This window comes from Pleurodeles waltl, chromosome 4_2 (assembly GCF_031143425.1).
Source record: "Pleurodeles waltl isolate 20211129_DDA chromosome 4_2, aPleWal1.hap1.20221129, whole genome shotgun sequence".
Taxonomy (NCBI): Eukaryota; Metazoa; Chordata; class Amphibia; order Caudata; family Salamandridae; genus Pleurodeles; species Pleurodeles waltl.
In genome coordinates this window covers 463,897,535-463,921,710 of record NC_090443.1, presented here as the reverse complement: position 1 = coordinate 463,921,710, position 24,176 = coordinate 463,897,535, and the positions used below count along the sequence as shown (strand labels likewise).

Genomic DNA, 24,176 nt, shown 5'->3' with positions numbered 1-24,176 from the left:
ACTTCATCTTTTCAAGGAAATCCCTTGTGCACTGAATATCAATGCACAGCTTGCCGCAAACGATGCACAGCCTGCCCTGCAAAGAGAAAATCAATGGATAACAGAACTGGAACAACGCAGCCCGACTTCCCGAGCTAAAATCAACGCAGCACCTGAGTTGTGATGGGTAATTCGATGTACGCCCTACTGGATCGACGTACAGCTGAGACAGAACGATGCATCCTGAATTCCTGAGTGAAGAATTGACGCGGCGCCTGCCATGCAACAGAAAATTGGATGCATCACCTACTGGATCGACACAACGGCTGTGACTTCTTCCTACATGCCCAGGATTTTCCCCGCATCATACCTGGATGTCCGAAGATCCTCGCATCGCAGAAAGGAACCAAGACTGCAGGCCAGAAATCAACGCAAAGCCCCTTTCAGCGTGGAAAGAAACATCACATTGTCTGTGCCGCGTCAGAAAATCCAACGCACACCTTATTTTTCTACTTTATAATTTGGTAATTTAGACACAAACCAGGTACTTTGTACAAACCAGAGACAACTGTTCATTTTTAAGATTTAAGACTAGACTGTTTTTAAACTTGCAAAAGTGATATCTCAACTTGTGCTTATTGAATCTTTATTGTTTTGACCTTTATTTAACTAAATAAATATCTTATATTTTTCTAAACCTGTGTGGTGCATTTTTGTGTTGTTTTCACTGTGTTATTGCACGATTTATTACAATAATACTTTACACATTGCCTTCTAAGTTAAGCCTGACTATTAGGTGCCAAGTTAGCAGAGGGTGGGCACAGGATTGTGTGTGACTTACCCTGACTAGGATTGTGGTCCCTATTTGGACAAGGGTATATACCTCGACTAACTAGACATCCCATTTCTAGCACAAGCCCTGTTTCTTTTTAGGAAACTGGGCAGGTCTTAAAAAATGTTTTTACTTTGAAATGCAAAGACACGCATGGTGGTCTGCTGTCTCTTCCAAGTCATCATTCCTGTAATCAGCCAATCAGAAGAAGTCACAAATTATTACCTGCCTTAAGAATGTACATTATATGGCTGTTCTGCAGCACCTTCCAAATCATTATTTTGCAACCTGACCTATTAGTAAATAGGTTGGTTTGCAAAATAATTTAGTGGTCGCAGCAGGGATGGTTCTAAGATTTTTAGAGCACGGGCAGAAATTGAATGAGCAAGGCCCCTCGAATTTGCATTCAATATAACATCATAGGAAATTACATTGTATGGATGTGAAATATCTAAAGAGTGAGCCTAGCACTGTACAACATGTCTGTTGAGATATGATTTCTTGTAAAGAGATATGTACTCTGCATGCACCTTGTCAAACATATTATTGCTTATTTGGTAATTATCCTTGATAAAGATGTTTATATATATATATTCACTTTCCTGCAATACCTTTGTAAATATAATTAAGATTCCATGGAACTAGGGTGGGCCTGAAAATGATCTGTAACCTCAGCAAAATGTAGTGCCTGATTTAGAGTTTGGCGGAGGGGTTACTCTGTCACAACAGTGACAGATATCCCGACTACCGAAATATAAATCCCATGATATCCTGGGGCCCTTACTTTCCATTGCCACAACCACGACACCCTCCATCTGTGGTATGCATGCCCTCACTTGTGCTCTGTCTCTGGGTTATTCATGTTATTATAACCTTAGCCCGTGACCACTTGTACACTCTTTTTGGTCTTCCCCTGAACTTCCTATGTAATGACATTTTCATTCTAAAATGTGCAGCACTTTTTGTCAATTCTGAGCACATGGTCTTATTTTGTAGTCAATCGACTGCCAGAGTGAAGCAACCCCAAGCTGTCAAACATACCTGTCTGAGCCGGTGTATAAATGGATTTATCAGTCTGGATGTAAATATAGCCTCTGCTTCTTGAAACCATAATGGCTTTCTCAATAGAAAGGCTTTGAGCTGTCTTCGACTCTGCTGTGACCACAACGTACTGCTTCTCGCCCTCAAATTCAGATTTAATGTCAGCAGAAGGGATCTGAAACAACAGAAAAGGCAACGAAAAGGCTTGCGATAAGTACAAATAAACATCTCAAAACAGGTGGTCATTATGAAGTTGGTGGTAATGACCGCAATGACGGCGGTGGCAGTAATGACCGCTGACGGCATGGTGGTTCAGACCTTCATATAATGAAAACAGTAGTGAACTGGTTGCAAAGCAGCCAGTTCACTACTACCCACTGCCAGGCCAGAATCGACCTCTGGGCAGATAGTAACCACTTTCGACCCGGCGGTGGAGGCCAGACTGCCGGTGGGATAATGTTGCCATTTCCACCAGGGATTTCCTGGCGACATACCCCGCCAGGTAATCCCTAGAGGAAAGCATACAGGTGACATGAATTCTCATTCCTGACACCTGTATGTGACACGCTAGGACCCCCCTTGCCACAACCCCCACCCACCCCTCCAGCCCCTAGACCCGCCCCCAAACCCCACCTCCCGAACCCCGTAAATTGACCCCTATCCCTTCTCCCTCCAATCTCCCTGTTGGCCCTCCAGAACCCCGCACACCATGTCCCACCCACCCCACCTCCATTCAGGTCCCCCACCAACCCCCGACCCGTACAGACACATGCACCCACATACTGACATACACACACGCATTCATGCACGCAGACACACATCCCCTTCACAAACACACAAGCACACCCCCATGCATGCACTCACTCGCTCAACACACACCCCTACACCCTCCTCCCCCCTTCCCTCTCAGCCAGCACTTACCTGTTCCATGGTGCCGCACCAGGAGGGAACGGGCTCCTAGGATGCTGCTCTGCCAACATCGCTGCGTCTCCATACACCGCTACACCTATGACTGCATCATTATAGGAATGGTGGTGTCTGGAATGACGTGGAGGTGAGGGTGGAGCAGCATCCACCCCTGCCACTGACTGCCAGCATGGAGCCTTGCGGTCCTCACCACCTTCAATAGCGGTGAGGCTCCAGCCGCAATTATCGGGTGGGATGCCTGCCGCCGCCACTGGCGGTCTACCATCAGCATGGTTGGTGGCGGGCTATCCCGCCAAGATCATAATGACCGCCAAAGTTTCTTCTACTACATCCACTATTCCATTTCTTGCCCTTATATTCCACTTCTCTACACCTGTAACTCTGCACCTTCTATTCATATTGAGGTGTGATAGGCAGACTCCGCCCCATTATCTGTAAGTAAAAAGCCTTTATGATCCTCAAATGCTACCAGAGGCATCTAAAGGGCATTTAGGGCCTGTTTACAACTTCAGTGGAGGGGATTACTCTATCCCAAATGTGACGGATGTCACCCCTGCCGAATTACGAGTCCATTATATCCTATGGACCTCATAATATGGCGGGCGGGATATCCATCACATTTGGGATGGAGTAATCCCCTCCGCCAAAGTCGTATTCAGGCCCTAAATACCTGATATCTTCTTGCTGCAAGAGAGTAGGAGTGTGTGAATTTGCAAATTCGCAGCGATGTTATCTTGTGAGCTTCTTACATTTTGTGAGCATAATATTATTATCCCATTAGTTTGTGTTTTTTTACTGATTCAGGGTTTTCATGTGAAAATCAAGAATTTAATGTAGTGCCCATTTGAACTTATTTAAAGGAAAAAAACAAGGTAGATCTTGTTTCAAAGTTGCAAATAAAGCAGTTTCTAAGGTAACTCACTAAAAAAGACCGATCTTCAGACTCAACTAGGGTTTGCGAGGAAATATTGCCTGTTTTTTCATGAAAATCTTGCGAGGGATTAAACAAAGGAAAAGCATCAAACTCAGTGAACTATGCTTGAACAATAATAATGCTCAATGCAAGACATTGCTTGAATAATAAAAAGTTTGCACACCCACACTAGGGTCCCCATTACAATTGGCCTGGTAAAAATACTGTGTAGTTCTGCCCAGTATTACAATTAACAAGCTGAGTTACCTCATCATTACCACTGTATCTATTTCCTCATCACAGTCTTATTCATTAAGTTAGCCCTCTCATAGGACGGAGGCAACCCAATTGCCCCCAACCTAATATATGTATGTGTTTTTTAAATCCTGCTTCTCTAGGCATGTTCAGTTTCCTGCACGCACCATACCTTGATGGTGCTGCTCTGTCTGTCTCCTTTGGAGACATGACATCAATTTGTGATCGTTTTTGCCACAGTTGATTTTGGTTTTCTGTCCAGCCTTGTGTGTGATGGGATAGGCTTTGTCAGTGTCTTTTGGGCAGTTGTCCACAGTAAAGTGTCATGAGATATGCCTGGCTGCCATGGTGCACCGAATTATAGGACTCTTCTTTCAGAAGGATCTTGTCCTGGGTCGTCACTGATGGTTGTGTGACAGAACCACACATGCAATTACCACACATGCCTTTACAGCACCATCATTACAACGCATGTGTCATTACCATGCAGGCATTTACAACGACAATTTTTAAAACACATATGCCTTTACTGTGCATGCCTTCACCACGAAAAATCTGTGGTAAAGGGATAGTTGGTAAAAGCATATGCGTGGTTAAAAAAAATTACCTTGCCACCCAATAATCCGCACCCACCCTAAACCCTAAAAATACCCTTACCGTCCAAAAACCCTTACCTATCCTGAACCCTAAAAACCCCTTACCATCCAAAAACCCATGCCCACCCTAAACCCTAAAAAATCCTTACCACCCAAAAGCCCATACCCACCCTAAACCCTAAAAACTCCTTACCACTGGAAAAGCCATACTCACCCTAAACCCTAAAAATTGCCCTACCACCCAAAAACTCACACCCGTCTTAAAACCTAAAAATGCCCTTACTACCCAAAAACCCATACTGACCATAAAAGCTAAAAATGCTCTTACCACCCAAAAACCCATCCCCACCCAAAACCCTAAACATACCATTATCGACCAAAGAACATATACCCACCTTAAATCCTAAAGATGTCCTTACCACCCAAAAACCCATACCCACCCTAAACCCTAAAAATGCCTTTACCACCCAAAAACCCATACCCACCCTGAACCCTAAAAAATACCATTACTACCCAAAATCCCATACCCCCCTAAAACCTAAAAATGCCCTTAGCATCCAAAAACCCAAACCACCCTATACCCTAAAACCTGTTACCATCTAAAAAACCATGCCCACCCTAACCCCTAAAAATCCTCTTACCACTCAAAAACCCATACCCACCCTAAATCTTAAACATGTCCCCACCACCCAAAAACCCACACCCACCCTAAAAACCTAAAAATGCCTTTACCACCCAAAAACCCATACCCACCCTAAACCCTAAAACTCCCCTTACATCACATTGCTATTATCAGTGATGTTGTCAAAGATGTCATGCGTACCGTAATTTGTGGGTTAAGTAGCAATGCATGGCGAGGATGCGAGTTATAGTTACCTTAGGGCACGAGTTATGGTTACTTGAGTTAACTCTAACTTTAACAGGTGAATTTCAATGGTTTCGCACATATAAAATATAACGTCCCTATAACCTTTGTTTTTTAAATAGAATTTCTATGTTTTTTTTAATTATATTTCCTAACTATAGCGTTCCTGTAACCTTTGTTTATTTCAGTGAATTTCTATGGTTTCTCTAATGTAAAGTAATTTTCAATACTATTTGTTAATCCAACCACCGCTGAGCACAGCCTTTGGCCATGCATGACCGGTGGCCAGACCCTGCAGACAACCTCCCTAACCACCCAACCCCACACTTTGTGTGCCCTTTGTCTGTGTGTGGTAGGAGTTGGTCACAGCCTGTCTCTCTGGGTGTGAGAATAGGTGTGAAAGTGTATCGGTGTGAGAGTGGCTGTGAGATTGTCTGTCTGGGTGTGAGAGTGGGTGCATCAGTGTCTTAGTGGGTGCGTCCGTGTCTGTGTGGGTCTGTGAGGGGGCGTATGAGGGTTTCAGTGGGTCTCTGAGTGGTTGTGTGAGAGTGTGAGTGGGCTTGTGAGTAGGTTCATGTGTGTATGTCTGGGTGTGAGAGTCGGTCAATCAGTGTCTTAGAAAGTGTATCAGTGTCTGTGTAGGTCTGTGATTGGGTGTGTGAGGGTTTCAGTGGGTCTGTGAGTTGGTATGTGAGTGTCTGAGTGGGTCTGTGAGTGGGTGTGTGAATGTCTGAGTGGGTCTGTGAGTGGGTGTATGAGGGTTAAGTAGGGCTGTGCATGGGCGAAGAAGGGTCTGAGTGGGTTTGTGAGTGGGTGCATGAGTGTCTGAATGGGTCTGTGAGTGGGTGCTTAAGGGTCTGAGTGGGTGTGTAAGTGGTAGAAAGAAATTGGAAAAGAGAACTTGAGAGAGAGAGAGGGAAAGAGAATGCGAGGAAGAGAGATAGAGACTTTTTTAGGCTTTGGTGAATGATATACTTAGAATGCGATATTTCTGGACAAAATGAAAAGAAAAATGTATTTGTCAATTAAAAAGAGTGAGATAACCTTTCAGTGAGAACCTAAAACTTTTGAATTTTAAAAGAAATTAAAGCAGGGAAATGACCAAAAACACACCAGGACTAGAACCCTCAACTTTCAGTGTGAGGGTCTGTGACCTTAAACTTTATGCCACGGGTGACTGCTTATTATAGTCATTGCATGTAGAGACTATTGCAATGACTATCTCTCTCTCTCTCTCTCTCTCTCTCTCTTCCATCCAATAAAGGGATGGAAGAGAGAGAAAGAGAGAGTGACAGGACCGTGGGTGGAGCCTCAAGTCCCCCCTCAGTCCGAGCCGGCCCCCCACATCCTGTGAGAGCCACCATTGCTCCCACAATCAGGGAGTTGTTTTAAAAAGCAGCTCCCTGCTTGCGGGAGCAATGTTTTCATCTGTTTCCCTTCATGCATATTTGTGTGCAGGGTAACAGATGAAACTCCACTTTCTGACAGTGGGAGCTGTTTGACAGTGCCTGCTGCCAGAAAGCAGACTTTGCTTAGCAAAAGCAAACAGCTATGACCCAGGGAGGCAGGTCCCAGGGGCTGTGGGGGGCCGGATGGCCGACCACACACGTAATGTTTTTGCCCAGGGAAGGTGGCAGTTCCTAGGGCAGCAGTGGGGCCAGCAGGCCCCAATGGGAATGCCCCAGGACTTGGCCCACCCGGGGGCTTCAGAATTACCAAACGCCGGAGGCCTCACTTACTTTTTTTAATTTGTTTGCTAGATGCTGGATCCACTGTGAATTGTAGCAAGCATTTAAAAAAAAAATGCTTTTTAGCTCTGAGAGGGTCCCTCTGGGACCCTGGCACCAATGCTAAGGGGGTCAGGGGGTCCCTACCTTGGCCCCTTTTCAATTTTTTTAACTTATTTTATAGGACTAGGATGAAGCTGAGTCCCAACATGGCTGCCAATACTTCCTTGTTGAACTGTTGGCGGCCAATCAGATCTCAGCACGAGATCAGGAGAGTGTGCGGAGTCTTCACGTCCCTATAAATACAAATTTGGATTTTCTTTAATTTCTCTAAAACTACTGAACGAATTTGGACCACATCACAAACAGATCACTTTCCGGACCAGACTCTAGCTTTTTGCCAAATTTGTTGTCATTCTGCTCAGCGGTTACTGCGCTATCTCTGTTCAAAATCCCTATATAAAAATGAATTGGGAAAAAGCATTTTGGGTCCCGCCCCTTTTTCTGGCCTCCGCTTGACGGATCACCCCGTAACTTTCCAGAGAGCAGCTCACATGCGTGACAAATTCTTTAGAATTTTTTTTTTAAGATTCATCAAATGGTGCAAGTGAAAAAACAACCGCCACTAGGTTATGTATATATATATCTGTGTGTGTGTTTGTGTGTATATCAAAATATATATCTATATATACTTTTTGTGTGTATTGTTTGATATGCCCATGTAAGAAGATCTATGTAGTCATTACAATCCATCATGCCAAGAAAAGAGTGTTGGAACGCAAGAGGGGTTTCAAACATCATGATCAAAACTACTCTATAGTGAGACATTTTCATGAATATAATTTTGGAAATTATGATTTACTTCAACTTGTAGTGATTTACCATGTCAAGGTGTATATATGTATTAATTGTGCATGGACACTGATTCATTCATTAGCACAAGGATGTTGGGGTTTTAATAATGAGATCAAGGAATACTTTAATTGTAATTTTGTAGTGTATGTGAATAATATTTAGCCCAAATGTTAGTAATAAATTGCTGATAAGAAACAGTTGGCAGTGTTTTTTTTAATCTGGTGAGACATGCCTTGTAGAAAGATATAGGGGGTCATTCTGACCCTGGCGGTCCATGACCGCCATGGCGGAGGGCGGCGGAAGCACCACCAACAGGCTGGCGGTGCTTCCTGGGCGATTCTGACCGCGGCGGTAAAGCCTCATGTATCAGACGTAGTTATCATGCTTTTTCTTATTTACAGGACCTGGGTCGAGAGGAGACAATAGAGGTCATGCTACATTTTATAAATGCTGCTATCTGAATTCTTAATTGCTATTAACTGTTTTAATCTGTTTTTATATTTGATATTGTTATTTATTTCTATTTATTGGGTCTTTTTTTTCTGATTATGATGTTTGTAAATGACTGTGGGGGTCATTCTGACTCAGGCGGGCGGCGGTTGCCGTCCGCCTGGCGGGAACCGCCATTTGGCCGCTACGCGGTCAAAAGACCGCTGCCGGTATTCTGACCTTCCCGCTGGGCCGGCGGGCGCTAACTATGTTAGCCAGATCTGTGACTGGGGGTGAATGTTTGATTGGTTCCGCATTCCGTCCATCCAGTTACGCTATCCCACAGCGTTTATATTTTGCTTTGCTTTTGCCGCCCTAAGTGCGCCGGGTATGCCCAGACGTGGGTCCCGGGCTCACTGTGCCACTGGATTCAAGTTAGCCTGGCTGATGAGGGGTGAAACCCCGAAACCGGTCCCAGGATGCTTGTTTCCGGTCCAGGGAGAACCTGGCCTGGCAGTTCGGGCTGGACTGTTCCCATGTGGAACAGGGTCAAGACTGATTTGCATATGGCTGGGTTCAAACTGGGGTGGCATGGTGAGCAAAATAATGGATGGATTAAACCCAGATCTGTGACTGGGGGTGAATGTTTGATTGGTTCCGCATTCCGTCCATCCAGTTACGCTATCCCACAGTGTTTATATTTTGCTTTGCTTTTGCCGCCCTAAGTGCGCCGGGTATGCCCAGACGTGGGTCCCGGGCTCACTGTGCCACTGGATTCAAGCTAGCCTGGCTGATGAGGGGTGAAACCCCGAAACCGGTCCCAGGATGCTTGTTTCCGGTCCAGGGAGAACCTGGCCTGGCAGTTCGGGCTGGACTGTTCCCATGAGGAACAGGGTCAAGACTGATTTGCATATGGCTGGGTTCAAACTGGGGTGGCATGGTGAGCAAAATAATGGATGGATTAAACCCAGATCTGTGACTGGGGGTGAATGTTTGATTGGTTCCGCATTCCGTCCATCCAGTTACGCTATCCCACAGCGTTTATATTTTGCTTTGCTTTTGCCGCCCTAAGTGTGCCGGGTATGCCCAGACGTGGGTCCTGGGCTCACTGTGCCACTGGATTCAAGCTAGCCTGGCTGATGAGGGGTGAAACCCCGAAACCGGTCCCAGGATGCTTGTTTCCGGTCCAGGGAGAACCTGGCCTGGCAGTTCGGGCTGGACTGTTCCCATGAGGAACAGGGTCAAGACTGATTTGCATATGGCTGGGTTCAAACTGGGGTGGCATGGTGAGCAAAATAATGGATGGATTAAACCCAGATCTGTGACTGGGGGTGAATGTTTGATTGGTTCCGCATTCCGTCCATCCAGTTACGCTATCCCACAGCGTTTATATTTTGCTTTGCTTTTGCCGCCCTAAGTGCGCCGGGTATGCCCAGACGTGGGTCCCGGGCTCACTGTGCCACTGGATTCAAGCTAGCCTGGCTGATGAGGGGTGAAACCCCGAAACCGGTCCCAGGATGCTTGTTTCCGGTCCAGGGAGAACCTGGCCTGGCAGTTCGGGCTGGACTGTTCCCATGAGGAACAGGGTCAAGACTGATTTGCATATGGCTGGGTTCAAACTGGGGTGGCATGGTGAGCAAAATAATGGATGGATTAAACCCAGATCTGTGACTGGGGGTGAATGTTTGATTGGTTCCGCATTCCGTCCATCCAGTTACGCTATCCCACAGCGTTTATATTTTGCTTTGCTAACTATGTTAGCGCCCGCCGGCCCAGCGGGAAGGAGGGCTGCAACACAGAAGCCGGCTCCGAATGGAGCCGGCGGTGTTGCGGCCGTACGACGGGTGCAGTTGCACCCGTCGCGCTTTTCACATGAAGCATGAAGTCTACTGAGTAAGGAGATCAGGTCTTCATCAACTCCCATATCTGACATGACAGACTACAGTTTATGTCTGTCAACTGTGTTGAAAGCACAGGATAAGTCCATAAAGGCTAGATGGAGACAGCCTTTTTTAGCCTTGGGGTATTTCTGTACTATCAGGTTTAAGTTGAGAGTCTGTTTAATTGTACCCAACCCCAGTCGAAACCCAAACTGGACCTTCAATAGGCTGTTGGTCTCCTTAGCCCAGTATTCTAACTTACTCAATAGCACTCGCCCTAGAATCTTGACAGAACTATATAAAGGAATGATTGGGGTGATAAAACTGAGGATCTGCTCTGTCCCCTTCTTAAAAATGGGCACAATTATCACCTCACTCCAGGTGTCTACCAAGGGGCCTATCATAGCAGCCCTCAAAATGTTGGTGAGAAGAGGGCCCCAAAATTCGGGCAAAGCTTTATATATATCAGCTGGAATTCTATCTGGGCCAGGGGCTTTGTCAGAGGGGCAATTTTGAATAGCCTGAAATACCTTGGATACTTCCAGTAAGTTATGAGGAGCTGTTATAAATGCATTCCCCCCAATAACAAACCCAGTCAGGTCCCTCTTGGAACTATTAGCTTCTGTTTTGAAAATTTTGGAAAAATGTTCCAACCAGACTTCTGGGAGAACGACAGTGTCTATTACCGAATTATCTTTCTCCGCAAGTGTGGTGGAATTAACCACCTTCCAAAAAGTCTTTGTATCTTTGCTACTACTGGCCTCAATTAATTCATCCCAGGCAAGCTCCCTTATTTCTTTCTTCCTAGCAGCGAGAGTGACCTTATAAATCCTTCTTGCCTTTTTAATGTCTGATTGATTACTTGGTACAGAGTTACCGATCTTCTTTAGATATTTGAGGGCAGATGTGCATGCATGATTAAACCAGTGGGGATTTCTATTTCTCTTAATACTTGAATGCTGTAATTTATCATCCATATACTACTTTTTAAGGCAGAAAAGGCCTCAATAATGTTTTGTGGTGGGCATGTTCACCTAAAGCAGTCATGGTCTATTCCTTCTTGTTCTTTATCAAATCTATATGAAAACTGTGTTTATCTACCTTACCCCACTTGGTTATCGCACCTTTGTGACTATTGAAACTCAAAGCTGGCTGCTGTGACTCGCCATCAAAACCCTTATCCCCAACTTGCCTACACTCTAAAGCTGAGGGTTTATGATCACTCATGCAGTTTGGAACCACCCTAAACTTCCCTACAAAGGGGGTAAGATCTTTAGAATAAACTATAAAATCAATAATTGATTGAGCACTGCCCCCTGTAAATGTAGAATCCCATAGACTTTCGGGGTTGGAAATGTCAGCATATTGATGGCCATCAGTTGATTTAATGCATTCCCATATGGAGAATGTTTAAAATGCTATATGGGGCAATTATATTCATCGGTAATGCCACAACAGTCTAATAGTTCTGAATCACATAGATGGACATTAAAATCAGCCCTACAGATTAAGAATCCAGTATGCCCGACATGAATAATGTGCACTGTTGTTCATGGAGGGGTGAACTGATGCTAAATAATGATCTATCCGTACAAGATAAGGTCACATACTATGTCCCTAAATGGAACTATTTTACATACTCAGTGCTCATCAAAAAACCTTACATCAATGTGTAACTTCTGGACCTACACTGGACAATCCTGCATGATGTAAACAGTACATTTGATACTTATTGCAATTGATATATGTCTTCTCAATCACTACTTTTGAAATGGAACATAGAGCTGAACCTGCCCACCTCACCATCTCTGCTGCAGCCCCCTCACCGTGGCCCCAAAGAGGCTGCTTTGAACAATTCTGATATCACAGATTGAGCGCCGCAGAGTCCAACTCACCTTTATAGTAAACATGTTCAAATAGTTGGGTCCCGTCAGCTTAGTGACTCCACTGAAGAGCACCTTTTTCTTGTTGGGGAAGTCACGGACAGTGATGTTCAGGTCAACTTCTTTCTGAAACTCATGGGCTTGGATTACAATTGTCTCCTCCGTGTCCATTTGTAGAACATTGGGAGCTGCCAGAAACAAGCTGCACATTCAAAGAAATTAGTAAGGCGCATGAGGAAAGCATGCTAATACACATAAGTAGGCCTCTGGGAAGGTCCTCTCATGCCTGGAGACCAAAACAGCATTAGAGAAGCTCAATTGTGAAGCACACTGAGTAAGTAACACTGTTCAAGACAGAATATGATTCCAATGCTCAGGCACAGAAGGTATTGGAAACTGTACACGGCTCCTTAAAAACGTCTATTTGCAAATGCCTTGCAATAGATAATGCTAGTCTTCACATGGCCAGACACAGGCAATAATATCCCCAGCAACAGGTTTGCTCAGCACCCAAGCCCCCGTAAATGGTATAGCAGCCAATAATTCTAGCAACGGGTAATGTAAGCCTCCATATGCCCAGAGAATTGTCTGTTGAGTCTCCTTATGGCAAGTAACATGGCTGGTGAGCCTTAATGTGTCCACCAATATGGGTAGCATCTACATAACCACAATACGCCCCCAATCTAAACATGACCAGAAACACTCAACGTCAACAACCATGTACCCAGCAACAGTTTCCATCCTTCAAATTCTGAACCATGATTAAAGCATGTTTTGTATCTTCTTTATTTAACTGCCCAGTCTTTGTTTCTCTAACTCTGTCTTTTGCACTCAAAACCTTTCTCTCACTGACAACCCAGTCACGGTCTCCCTCTAGCTTTTTCTGCCTCTTGCAGCCTTCCTTTCTCTTTCTGTCACATTCTGCCTCATGAGCACTTTGTTGCTGGATCTGTTTCAGACTATGGCCCTCATTACGACCCTGGCGGTATAGAACCGCCAGGGCCGCGGGACGCGGTGGCACCGCCGACAGGCCGGCGGTGCCCCGCGGGGCATTCTGACCGCGGCGGCTTAGCCGCGGTCAGTAAAGGGAAACCGGCGGTCTCCCGCCGGTTTCCCGCTGCCCCCAGGAATCCTCCAGCTGCGCCGGCTTGGGGATTCCGACTCCCCCTCCCGCCATCCAGTTCCTGGCGGTTCTCCCGCCGGGAACCGGATGGCGGGAGGGTGAGTCGCGGGCCCCTGGGGGCCCCTGCTGTGCCCATGCCAATGGCATGGGCACTGCAGGGGCCCCCGTAAGAGGGCCCCTACAAGTATTTCACTGTCTGCTTGGCAGACAGTGGAATACGCGACGGGTGCAAATGCACCCGTCGCACCTTCCCACTCCGCCGGCTCGATTATGAGCCGGCATCCTCGTGGGAAGGTCGTTTTCCCCTGGGCTGGCGGGCGGCCTTTTGGCGGCCGCCCGCCAGCCCAGGGGAAAACTTGAAATACCCGCTGCGGTCTTTTGACCGAGGCGCGGTATTTTGGAGGGCGGAATTATGGCGGGAGGCCTCCGCCGCCCGCCAGAATCAGAATGAGGGCCTATGTCACTTGCCACCAGAACCACTTGCCAGAGGCCAATCATCTTTAGGTTGAGCCTAGCAAAAAGCAGAAGCTGACTGGTTGCAAAAAACGTCTTCTGGCTTATCAAGAACATACAGCCACTAGCAGCTTATCTACTGTTTACCAGTGGTTGGCTTTACTGTTACGCTCATTTGCTTGCTTTCTATTAGATGGCTTTCCTGTCTCATGAGTCCATCTTTTGTTTGTCCCACCCCTGGAGCATTGCCTCTTTTCCATTTCTTTGGTTGGCTGTCTTCTGTCCTCTGCTTACTACTAGGGAACAACTCTTTTGTTTAAGCACTCAATGAGAGTGCATGTATATTGCAGCTGTCTCTCTCATGTGCTTTCTTCCACTCATTAATGTTGCTCTCTGGCTTATGTTCTTCTTTCTCCCACTCACATTTGTGTTGGGCTCTCTCGCCTTGGTGCTTCTCCTCGCCACTCAAGGTTTCTCTCTTTCACTTGTGTGTTTCTCTTTTTGTTCTCTAACTCGTGTTGACTCTCTCCCCTCCTGCTGTGCTGCTTCACCACCTACCACAAACTGCAGCCCTCTCATTGCTTTCATTATTGTTTTTTTGAAAATGTGTTTTTGCACTCTTTCTTTTCCTTAACCAGTTCATCTGAAATTGGTAAATGAAAAGAAAAGAGTGTGTTTTCTTTAGTAGCCCTACAGATGCATGTTGAGTGCATGCACATGTCTGCAAAATGAGGTGGCTGCCACACCATTGTGCTTTTTTAAAGCCCTGCTGCAATAGGTCTCATTGGCGAGAGATACTGGCTTTGTCAATGCTTGTCTTGTCTAGGTCTTAGTTTCTGTCTGTTAGTCAGCACGTCCATTTGTCTCCGACTCAGTTTCTTGCACTATCCTGTTCACAGTTTCACTCTCTCTCTTTCTCGCTCTCTCTTTCTCTCTCTGTCTCACTGTCTGCAAAACTCTATCACTTACTTAACCTTTCATTCTCTCTCTGACCAGTGTGAGAGTGAATTTAGAATTTACAAATAATATATGCATAGTCAACATGAATAAGTCATAAATAATATAATCATATTGCATTTGACACAGCAAACCTTTTTAAGTTGACATGACTAGGCCTCACATCCACCCCATTTGATGTATGTTGCAAATTTCAAAAAAAGAATATTGTTTGCCAGTTGCCTGTGAAACTCTAATTAAAATGTGTCATTCAGCATTACAAAAATACTGTTCATTCAAGTATTTTACAGTCTTGTGTTTGAAGTATCTTTAAAATGTATTCTTCTTAATGTTCCTGATGTCCTGGAAGAAGGAGAAGTTCTCCACTGTATGTTTACAAGGCTGCTTCCTCTCGCTAATGAACTGTGTATGTAATCTCAATTAGAACATTCTAATGTTGGGGGCTCCATTGAAAACAATGGAGTGCTGCGGGCTTTTACTGGCCAGTAAAAGCCTGCAGCACCAACATTCCAATGTTCGCTTTGTTCACAGCAACTGCTGTGAACAAAGCCTCACGGAGCCCGAGGGGATTTTAATCATGTCAGTCCTCAAATCACTTGGTAATTGTTACAGACTCTGCTTGTCTATTGAATTGTAGAGACATCAGCCTGATTTAGAACTTGTTGGAGGGGGATACTCCATTTAAAAAATGAAGGACATCCCGTCTGCCATATTATGATCCCATTATATCCTATGGTATTTTATCCTCTGAGATCAAATCAGGCCCTTAGTATCTGTGTTCCTACTAATGCATTATCCTACCTTGTGCTAGATCGCATCTTGTTTTGTCCTTAGAGCTAGAAACCATACTGGGGTGGAACTCATAGTGTTTCTGTCCGCATGATTACATGAACTTACATAAAAAGTTGGCTAGATTCTGCGGAGTTCTGCAACCAGGCAAAATTTGGGTATGTTGAGCTGCTTGGGCTGATTTTTAGTGCCCTGAGCTTGTTCAGTGCTATAAAATCAGCATGAACAGCACCATGTGGTGTGCCAAAGTGCGCTGCTTCTTTCTGCCGCTTGAGTTGGTTTTTTACTCAAGGGACAGCTTCCTCAACATGAACTGTCACGACCTGCCTCGGCAGCCTGTGTTGAGAATTCTTTCCAGGAGGCGTTCTAGCACCTGAAAATCATGCTAGGAGACGCAAATTGTTGTTCACACATGCCAATTTAACATTAGCAAGCTGTGCATGAGAAAAAACTTTGCCATGCTGCTGTTGGTGGACTTCTGCTACGTCGACCTCCAGGCAGAATGTGGAGTGGGCAAAACTCTGCAAACTCTGCCAGCGCTGCAGAATTTTTCACCCACTCCTACTAGAAACAGAGCCCTGTGATAAATCCCATTCCTGTGAAGAATTTGCATTTTGCTTTGAATTGACTAACTATTTTTACCTTCTGTGAGGATTATAAATTTAAATAAATGAATTCATACATGCCAACCTTTTCGAAGAGGAAAGTGAGAGATTTGAAAAAACAAATTGGCAGAAGATATTTTCCCCTTTGACTTCTATTGAGGCAGAGTCAATTTCAGGCTGGAGAGGCCAAAATAAAGTTTTTTGCTTCAAAAATCAGAAGTCTCCTGTCTGAATCGGGTCTAATGGCATATATGTGAATTTAAACCTTATCAGGTATAATTTTTACTTTACTTGATTTATCTCTATTCCAGGGTCATCATCTCTTGAGTCTCACACACGACCCCCACTTTGAAAATATGTGCTTATTTTAATACCAACAGTTTGGATAATAAAGTAGTGCTAACATCAGCCACTATCTCCTTTCACCTCACTCTCCTTGTCAGCTACCTCTTCTAATATCTTACTCTTCTGTCAATACCCCTCTTGCCCTCTGCTATCCTCACAGCAACATACAACATAATCCCTCACACTGCATCTATTTTGCACTATCTTTCGCTTCTTTCTCGGTCTACTTCTGAGTCTCTTGCTCTGTTTCTTCAGTACCTTGATGGTTATCAGTCTCTCACCCAAATTTAATCTCTAGCAGACACTGTTTGTGCCTTTCAATCGCGGCTGTTCTCTACCTCCTTCTCGTACCCATGCTTCAGTCTCTTTCACTACTTCACACCCCCAGGACCTTCATCTAGGTTAGGGGGAGGAGTGGGAGAAAAGATGACCATATGTGGTCCAGCCAGCACACACCTCTGGAAGGGCCAGATGATGCGGTGGTGAGAGGGTCTGGCAAAGTGGGAGACTAAACCACAGCAGGAACGAGTATCCAACAGATAGGGAACGTGCATAAGATCACAGGACACAATATATTATGATTATCTCTTCTGCAAGATGACATTGACCATAAGGTCCACATTGTGATTTGTAAGCTGCTTGCAGAAAATATGGAGTAAAAGTATTGTGTGGACAAATTAACACTGCCAAGAATATCAATAAATCAATCAGTGCTTGTGTAGCGCAACTACTGACCCGTTAGGGTCTCAAGGTGCTGGGGGGGAGAAAGTGTAGTGTTTACCGGTGAGCCATGTCTTCAGTTCCTTTGTGAAGCTGAGGAGGGAGGTGGTTTGCGGCTGAGTTTCTTGTTGATTCTGGCATAGAGTGCATTGTTATAGACCAGTCTGCTGGTGATGAGGGCGTGTGTGACGGTCTTTCTATGTTCGAGGGGGATCCACTTGAAGGACTTGAGTAGGAGGCGGAGGGTGCGGAAGCAGGTGGAGGTGACTGAGTTGATTTGATGGTTCAGGCTGAGGTTGGAGTCTAGGATGATTCCGAGGTTGTGGGCTTGGCTGGTGGGGGTGGACGGTTTTCTGAGGGTGGGTGACCACCAGGAGCCGTTCACTTGTTGGGTAGAGGGCCCATGATGAGTACTTCTGTCATGTTTGCGTTGAGTTGAAGTCAGGTGTTACTCATCCATTTGGAGACTGCTTCCATGCCTTCATGGAAGTTGTGTCAGGCTTTGTTGGATTCATTGTAGAGGAAGAGGACGAGTTGGGTGTCGTCGGCGTAACCAAAAATCGAACCAAAATATTGTGAAGGTAGGTTTCTATGGGAAAGCAAACTTTGACTTTACTTAACTCCACATATAAGTACTTTAACAATATATATCTTCAAGGCATATAGATGTGGAGATAAGAATAGTAAATCTATGCTGACCCCATTTCACTTACCTTCTTGATATTTTGATCCTCCATATTTTTGACACAATATTGTCTTTCCTCTATATTCTGTCACAGAAACAATTTTAAAGAGTTCTTGGGGTTGGGGAGTGTTGAATCTTGCCGACAGAATGAGATAAGATTTTCCTTTTTTATTTTTTATTTTAACTCTCCTTGGTTCCTATCTCTAAATTAAAGAGAACATATTCCTTTTTAAAGGTATTTGATTTTATAGAGTGTAATTATTTGACCTCATTTAGGTGGTCATTATGATATTGGCGGTCACCTGACTGCCATAGTGATGGTGGCGTTATGTCCGTCACCAGGCCAGCAGTGAAGACTGCCATATTATGACTTCGGCGGTTTGGCCAAAGCCAAACCTTCCAAAACGCCACCTGTAGTGCCAGTGCGGTCTGATCTCCGGGCCAAAGGTGACCACCTCCAGCCAGGCAGTAGCCGCAATACTGCCATTGGCATTATGACTCTGTAGACCATCAGCATTTTTGTGGTCGCAGCCCCATGAAAATGCTGGCGGTCATGCACCCGGTGACAGGAATCTCCATTCCTGTCACTTGCAGACACCCCCCCACACGACCACACACCTATATACACGCACCCCATTCACCCACACATTCACTTACATATACACCGCACACTCATACCCAAACACTCACTCAGATCCACCCATTCACTCGCATGCACGCACTCAGACATACACATTCACCCGCATGCACGCACTCAGACATACACCCACTTCCCCATTCACACAAACATACATGCACTCACACACACACAACACCCCCCAGCATACACGCACTTACACACACACACACACACACAGATACCTCCCCCTCACTCATTCATGCACACACTCAGACACTACTCATATTCCCACAACACCCCACCCTCTCACCCCCCCCGATTTTGGATGATCAACTTACCTCCTTCAGTGGCAGTCAGGGAGGGGATGGGTCCCTGCACTTTCCACCACCGGCATTGCACCGTCATGCAGGAAACCACAGCACCGTATTACGGACAGGCAGAATCCTGTTGACGTCGCGGTGCCGGCGGTGGAAACTGCCTCTATTACGACATAGGCCAGGCTGACTGTGTTTGATTTCCGCTCAAAATCTGGCAGAAATCAGCACAATGTCTTATATGGCAGTCTTCAGAACGCCAGCACTGGCGGACCTTTTTGACGCCCGCAGCTTCAGCAAGGGTGGCTGCGAGTGGAGGGCCCCGGTCTCTGGATGCTTGAAGACCACTGGAGGGGCCCCCCTTGCCCTCAACGGGTTGTAGGAGCTGATGGCTTGGACATATATGGATGCTTCAGTGTGGAGCCCCGCAGCGCCGAGGGGAGGTCCCCTTATGGAGATTGACTCCCTAACCCAATATATTTAATTTGGCCTGAATGGCACCCCCCAGGAAAGCAACTGGAACTGGAATAAGAGACTGAGGAGTTGCTAGGTGGCACTTCTTGGGGAGCGGAATGGTGGGGCGTGTCCCTCAGAGGCTATCGCCCCTTCCAACATGCTCCAAATTGAGAGGGCTGGTGGATACCCGCTATTACAATCTGGCCCTTCAGGAGACCGCTCTCCTGCCCACTGAGAATTCGACCGCAACTAGAGGACTACAATCACCCGCCATAGGCAGGTGCTGGGTTTACTGTGCTGCCCCAATCGGGAAGCCCAGGGGCATTAAAACCCCCATGCAGGGTCCTTGAACAATGAGCCCCCAAAAATCTACAACAACAGCCTTCACAAAACTGGAAACTACCCTTAAGATGCATTCTGCTCAAATCGACAAAGTACTCCAAGCTATCCTGGATACAAAGACTTCCCTGGAATCCAAGATTGATGCAATATCCATAGATGTGAACCTGTTCAGGGTGGATCATCGCAACCTGGCGGAGCGGGATGTGGAGACAGAATCCACGTGTACTTCTCTGTGGCCTACAGTCAAGGAATTACAAACCCAAATGACACAATTTCAGGCAGAGGCAGTCGCTCTACATAAGCAAGTGGAAGACCCCGAGGGGAGGTCTTGGCGCAACATTACCATTTTGCTGGACTTTCCTGAACGTTCTGAAGGCCCCAATGTGGAGTTATTTGTGGAACAGTGGCTGGTTGACAATGTGTTGTGAGGCACTCCCTCCAAGTTCTTCTCAGTGGAGTGGGCTCTCAGGATATCTGGGAGGCCTCCCGAACCTGGTTCCCCACCACGGACCATAATTGCTCGCCTCCTACATTTCAGAGATCGAGACTTGATTCTCCAGCTGTCCCGAACAAAAGGTCCATGGAGACATGAGAACACAGAGATAACGGCTTACCTTGACTTCACCACAGAGCTCACAGCGCTGCTCAAATGGCAAGGTGAAGCAACGCCTAAGGGAGCTAAACTTCAAATATTCCAAACTGAGGGTAGTAGATGGCGAGGCTACTCAGATGTTTTCCACCACCGAAGATGTGTGGACATGGCTACCCGCCAAAGGCTTGATACGCACCCCAAGGGAAGAACAGGATATGACGACCTGCTTGACACCCCGAGATAAACGACGACCACGCAGACCACATAGAACCAGACCAACTCGAGCCCAAGCAGCTAAAGAGAGAGCAGATGTGGTACTGGAGGCCTTACAGCTGACACTTAACCCTATTCATGTCCTGGATGACAGACTGGCAAGGGACCCGGGATCTGAGGTGGACATTCCAGCTTCCTCACGGACCTCCGAGGAAGAGGGACTGGTGCTTACTCCTCATACAGCTGATGACTTATAGGGACAGAAACAGTGATCCAGGTTGCTCCCCATTGATTCCCCACCAGAAGAGTGCTTATATTATGGCTAGCTCACCCGTCGGCTGCTTGTGTCCCTCCTATAGGCACCAGCTACCTCAGTGATCCTCTTCTGAGGGGCCCTTCCCTGCAGATCTTCCGTGGTAGAGCATCATCTATCGCACCGAAGGCTGTGGAATAATGTGTGGCCCGCTGTTCTCCCTGTATGGACTAACAGTGTTCGACAATCACCATTTTGCATTGGATGAACAGTTTGGAAAGTTTTGGCATGCTACTCATTGAAGTTCATGCCTGCGGTCGGGGAATTGTTCAAAACGTTTTTATAGTTCAGATGTCTCTAGTTGACGGGGGAAGCCTTCGACAACTGTGGAGCAGGATTGGGAATGGGGGATGTGGAGATGATTGCATTGGGCACTGTATACTGCTCTTATGGTTTCTGATTATGCTGCATTAATATGGAATGTTCGGGGGATGGGTACCCCAGCTAAGAGACACAGGGTGTATGCCTATCTCAGATGTAGGCAGGTACATTTTGCGTGCCTACAGGAGACACATTTGACACACTGAGAAGTGCTTAAACTCAATCGAAAGTGGAGGGGGCAGATATATGGTACAGGATATTCTATCTATGCTAGAGGAGCTCTTATTTGAAATGCCCCAGAGGTGCCCAAATGATTCATGTAGATACAGAAGGCCGTTATGTATATTTAGAAGAAACACTCGATGGGCGCTCTATTATGATTGCATCAATATATGCCTCTAATACAGCACAAGGTACCTTCCTAAATATGCTCTCTCCGGCCCTCCTGCAAGACCCCGGAGCACCGGGACTATGGGGAGGAGACTTCAATTGCATACATGATACAGAGTTAGATCGGTCAATACCTCCCCTCCCGAACACCCCAAGTATACAGATCACTAAACACTTCCGCAATGGTCTTCCTCTTTAAATTTACACAATATCTGGTACCTCCACCACACCAGCAACAGGAAATACTCTTATTACCACTGGAACACCAGATTCACAGCTGACTAGACTATTTCTTCTGTAATTCGGAGGGTTGGCCTATAATGCGAGACTATTTGGGCAGGACACCATCAGGTCATAATCTCCTTAAAATTAAATTTCATTGGAGTAGGATCAGGCTGCCCTTCCCCACGTGGAGAATGAGGGTGGAGGCCCTGCATGATACTGCATACAGAGAAACAATAAGAAAATGTATCACAAATGACTTTGCTACTAATTCAGGTTCACTGGATGACTCAAGGGTGGAATGGGATGCAATGAAGGTAGTATTACGAGGCCATTGTATAGCTACTTCATGGGGAGTGAGGTCTTCCCTTCTACACACGGTGACAGACTTAGAAGATAGCATTCATAAGCTTAAAAAGGAGGTGATCCACTCCCCTCCTGCACGCCCTCTTCTCACAGCTAAACGGTGCCAATACCGTGAGGAGCTTCAGCGCATTTGCAATATAGATTATAAGTCACATTTAGTCTGACAACATTTGGAAGGCGATAAGCCTGGATGCACATTGGCATGGCTATTGAGGTCTGAAACCCCCATTCTGGGAGTGATCCGCGACTGTAGAGGCCAGGTGGAAATCACGCAAGAGGCGATCATTGAAACCTACTCTTCACAAACTTGCTCCGCTCCCTATCAAACCCAATTGTTTTTGCAGGGTCTCACCTTTCCTCGTTTAACACGGATCCAAGTGAGTGAGTTGGAAGAACCCCTAGAAATAGATGAGATCCATTTAGCAAGCCAACAAACGGCTAGGGAGAAGACACTGGGCACGGATGGGTTCCCAGTAGAATATTATGCCACCTTCAGGGATATCTTTACACCGCGACTTTTAGACATGTATGAAGTTGCCTACCAACAAGAGGAACTACCAGGCTCACTTTGTGAGGCACTTACAGTGGTGCTACCTAAACCGGGCAGGGATCCCCTCAACGTGAGTTCATACCGCCCATTGTCAATGTTAAACATTGACTGTAAAATTCTGAGTAAAATCCTTGCAAATAGACTGATACCATTAACTCACCACCTGATACACCCAGACCAATGTGGGTTTGTACCACACAGGGCCATGCATCATAATATTAGACGACTTTGCCATATTATGGACGCAGTGTCGAAATAGGCAGGCCACCCAATGGGTGTCTCTCTAGATTTTGAAAAGGCGTTCAACACCTTGGGTTGGCCATATGTAACGCAGGTCCTCTGGCGTTTTGTACATGGTCCCAATTTTTGCGCTGGGTGAAACTATTATACGCTGCCCCTCAGGCGCGGTTGTGCGCATCGGAACCCATGTCTCCCGATCGTTTCCTATACAAAGGGGAACGCGCTGGGGCCGTTCCCTCTCACTGGTGCTATTTGCACTAGCAATGGAACCCCTAGCAATATGTCCCTGGAACAGCAGACTTGATTGGGGAATTCAGGTAGGACGACAGCAGCACATAACATTGTTGTACGCAGACGATGTCCTGATATACCTGAGAGATGCGTTCCCGACTCTTTTTGACCTGTAGGATGGGTTTGCTGAGGCATCAGGCTTAAGGGTACATTGGGGGAATTCCTGTGTTTTCTCATTGTGTGCTACAGATAACCCACAATCTACACATCCATGTGGCGGGCGACTTTCTTGGACAAAGGGGACCTTCTGGTACCTGGGGGTGCATATATATCATACAGAGGCCGATCTACTTGAGGGAAATCATGGCAGGGCTCTGACTTCGATCCGCCACTCCTATCCTACTGGACACAACTCCCCCTGTCTCCTATGGGCAGAGCTTCCATAGCTAAGATGCTGGTGCTGTCTGACTTTTATATATTTCGCGGCACTACCGGTAATCCCTGTGAAATCCTTTTTTCAAACCTTAAGAAGCCTACTAATGGTGCTCATATAGGGACAGGGACGAAATAGGGATTCCCTCAACGCACTTCAGAACCCAATAGGGGAGGTAGGAATGGCGGTCCCTGACATGGAATGCTACTTTGCAGCAGCCCAGCTTCAATGGCCCATGCATTGGATAGCCGGTGATCAGGTTACGGAAGGGGACATAGTACGAGCCACACTGTGTGAGGGAGGGGTGCTTGAATGGCTACTAGACACTGGGTTACAACACTCTGCCCCCAGCCTGCTTATGCGGACAACACGGTTAGTGTGGAAGCGCTATTTCCATCCAACAAAGGCGCTGATGCCATACTCCCCGCAACTCGCATTGTGGGAAATACCTCAATTGGGATGAGTTAAACGACTGTACAATTTTGCCCCCTGGGAAGACAGCGAGCTATGATGTTTAGGGGATCAGTTCAGTGATGGCTTGCTGTTAACCTTCAGAGACCTTATGGAAACACATGGCCTGGGCCTGGGACAATTCCTTGCCCACAATGCAGTGAATGTGGAAATAGACAAAATATGGCAGATGGGACAAGCTGAAACCTTAACCCACAGTGGACTACACTATATGTTGTCTCAGAGACAAAACTGCAAGGAAATC

General features: G+C 46.2%; 1 protein-coding gene across 1 annotated transcript in view; it reads right to left on the bottom strand.

Moving 5' to 3' along the window:
• Positions 1–24,176, bottom strand: part of LOC138292914 (complement C3-like) — a 2,405,892-nt gene that overhangs the window by 2,279,804 nt on the left and 101,912 nt on the right. Inside the window, exons 2-3 of the mRNA XM_069231788.1 lie at positions 12,195–12,384; positions 1,853–2,027 (exon numbers count right to left, since the gene is read on the bottom strand). Of these exons, the coding sequence (XP_069087889.1) occupies positions 1,853–2,027; positions 12,195–12,384 (365 nt within the window). The remainder of the gene's footprint in view (positions 1–1,852; positions 2,028–12,194; positions 12,385–24,176) is intronic.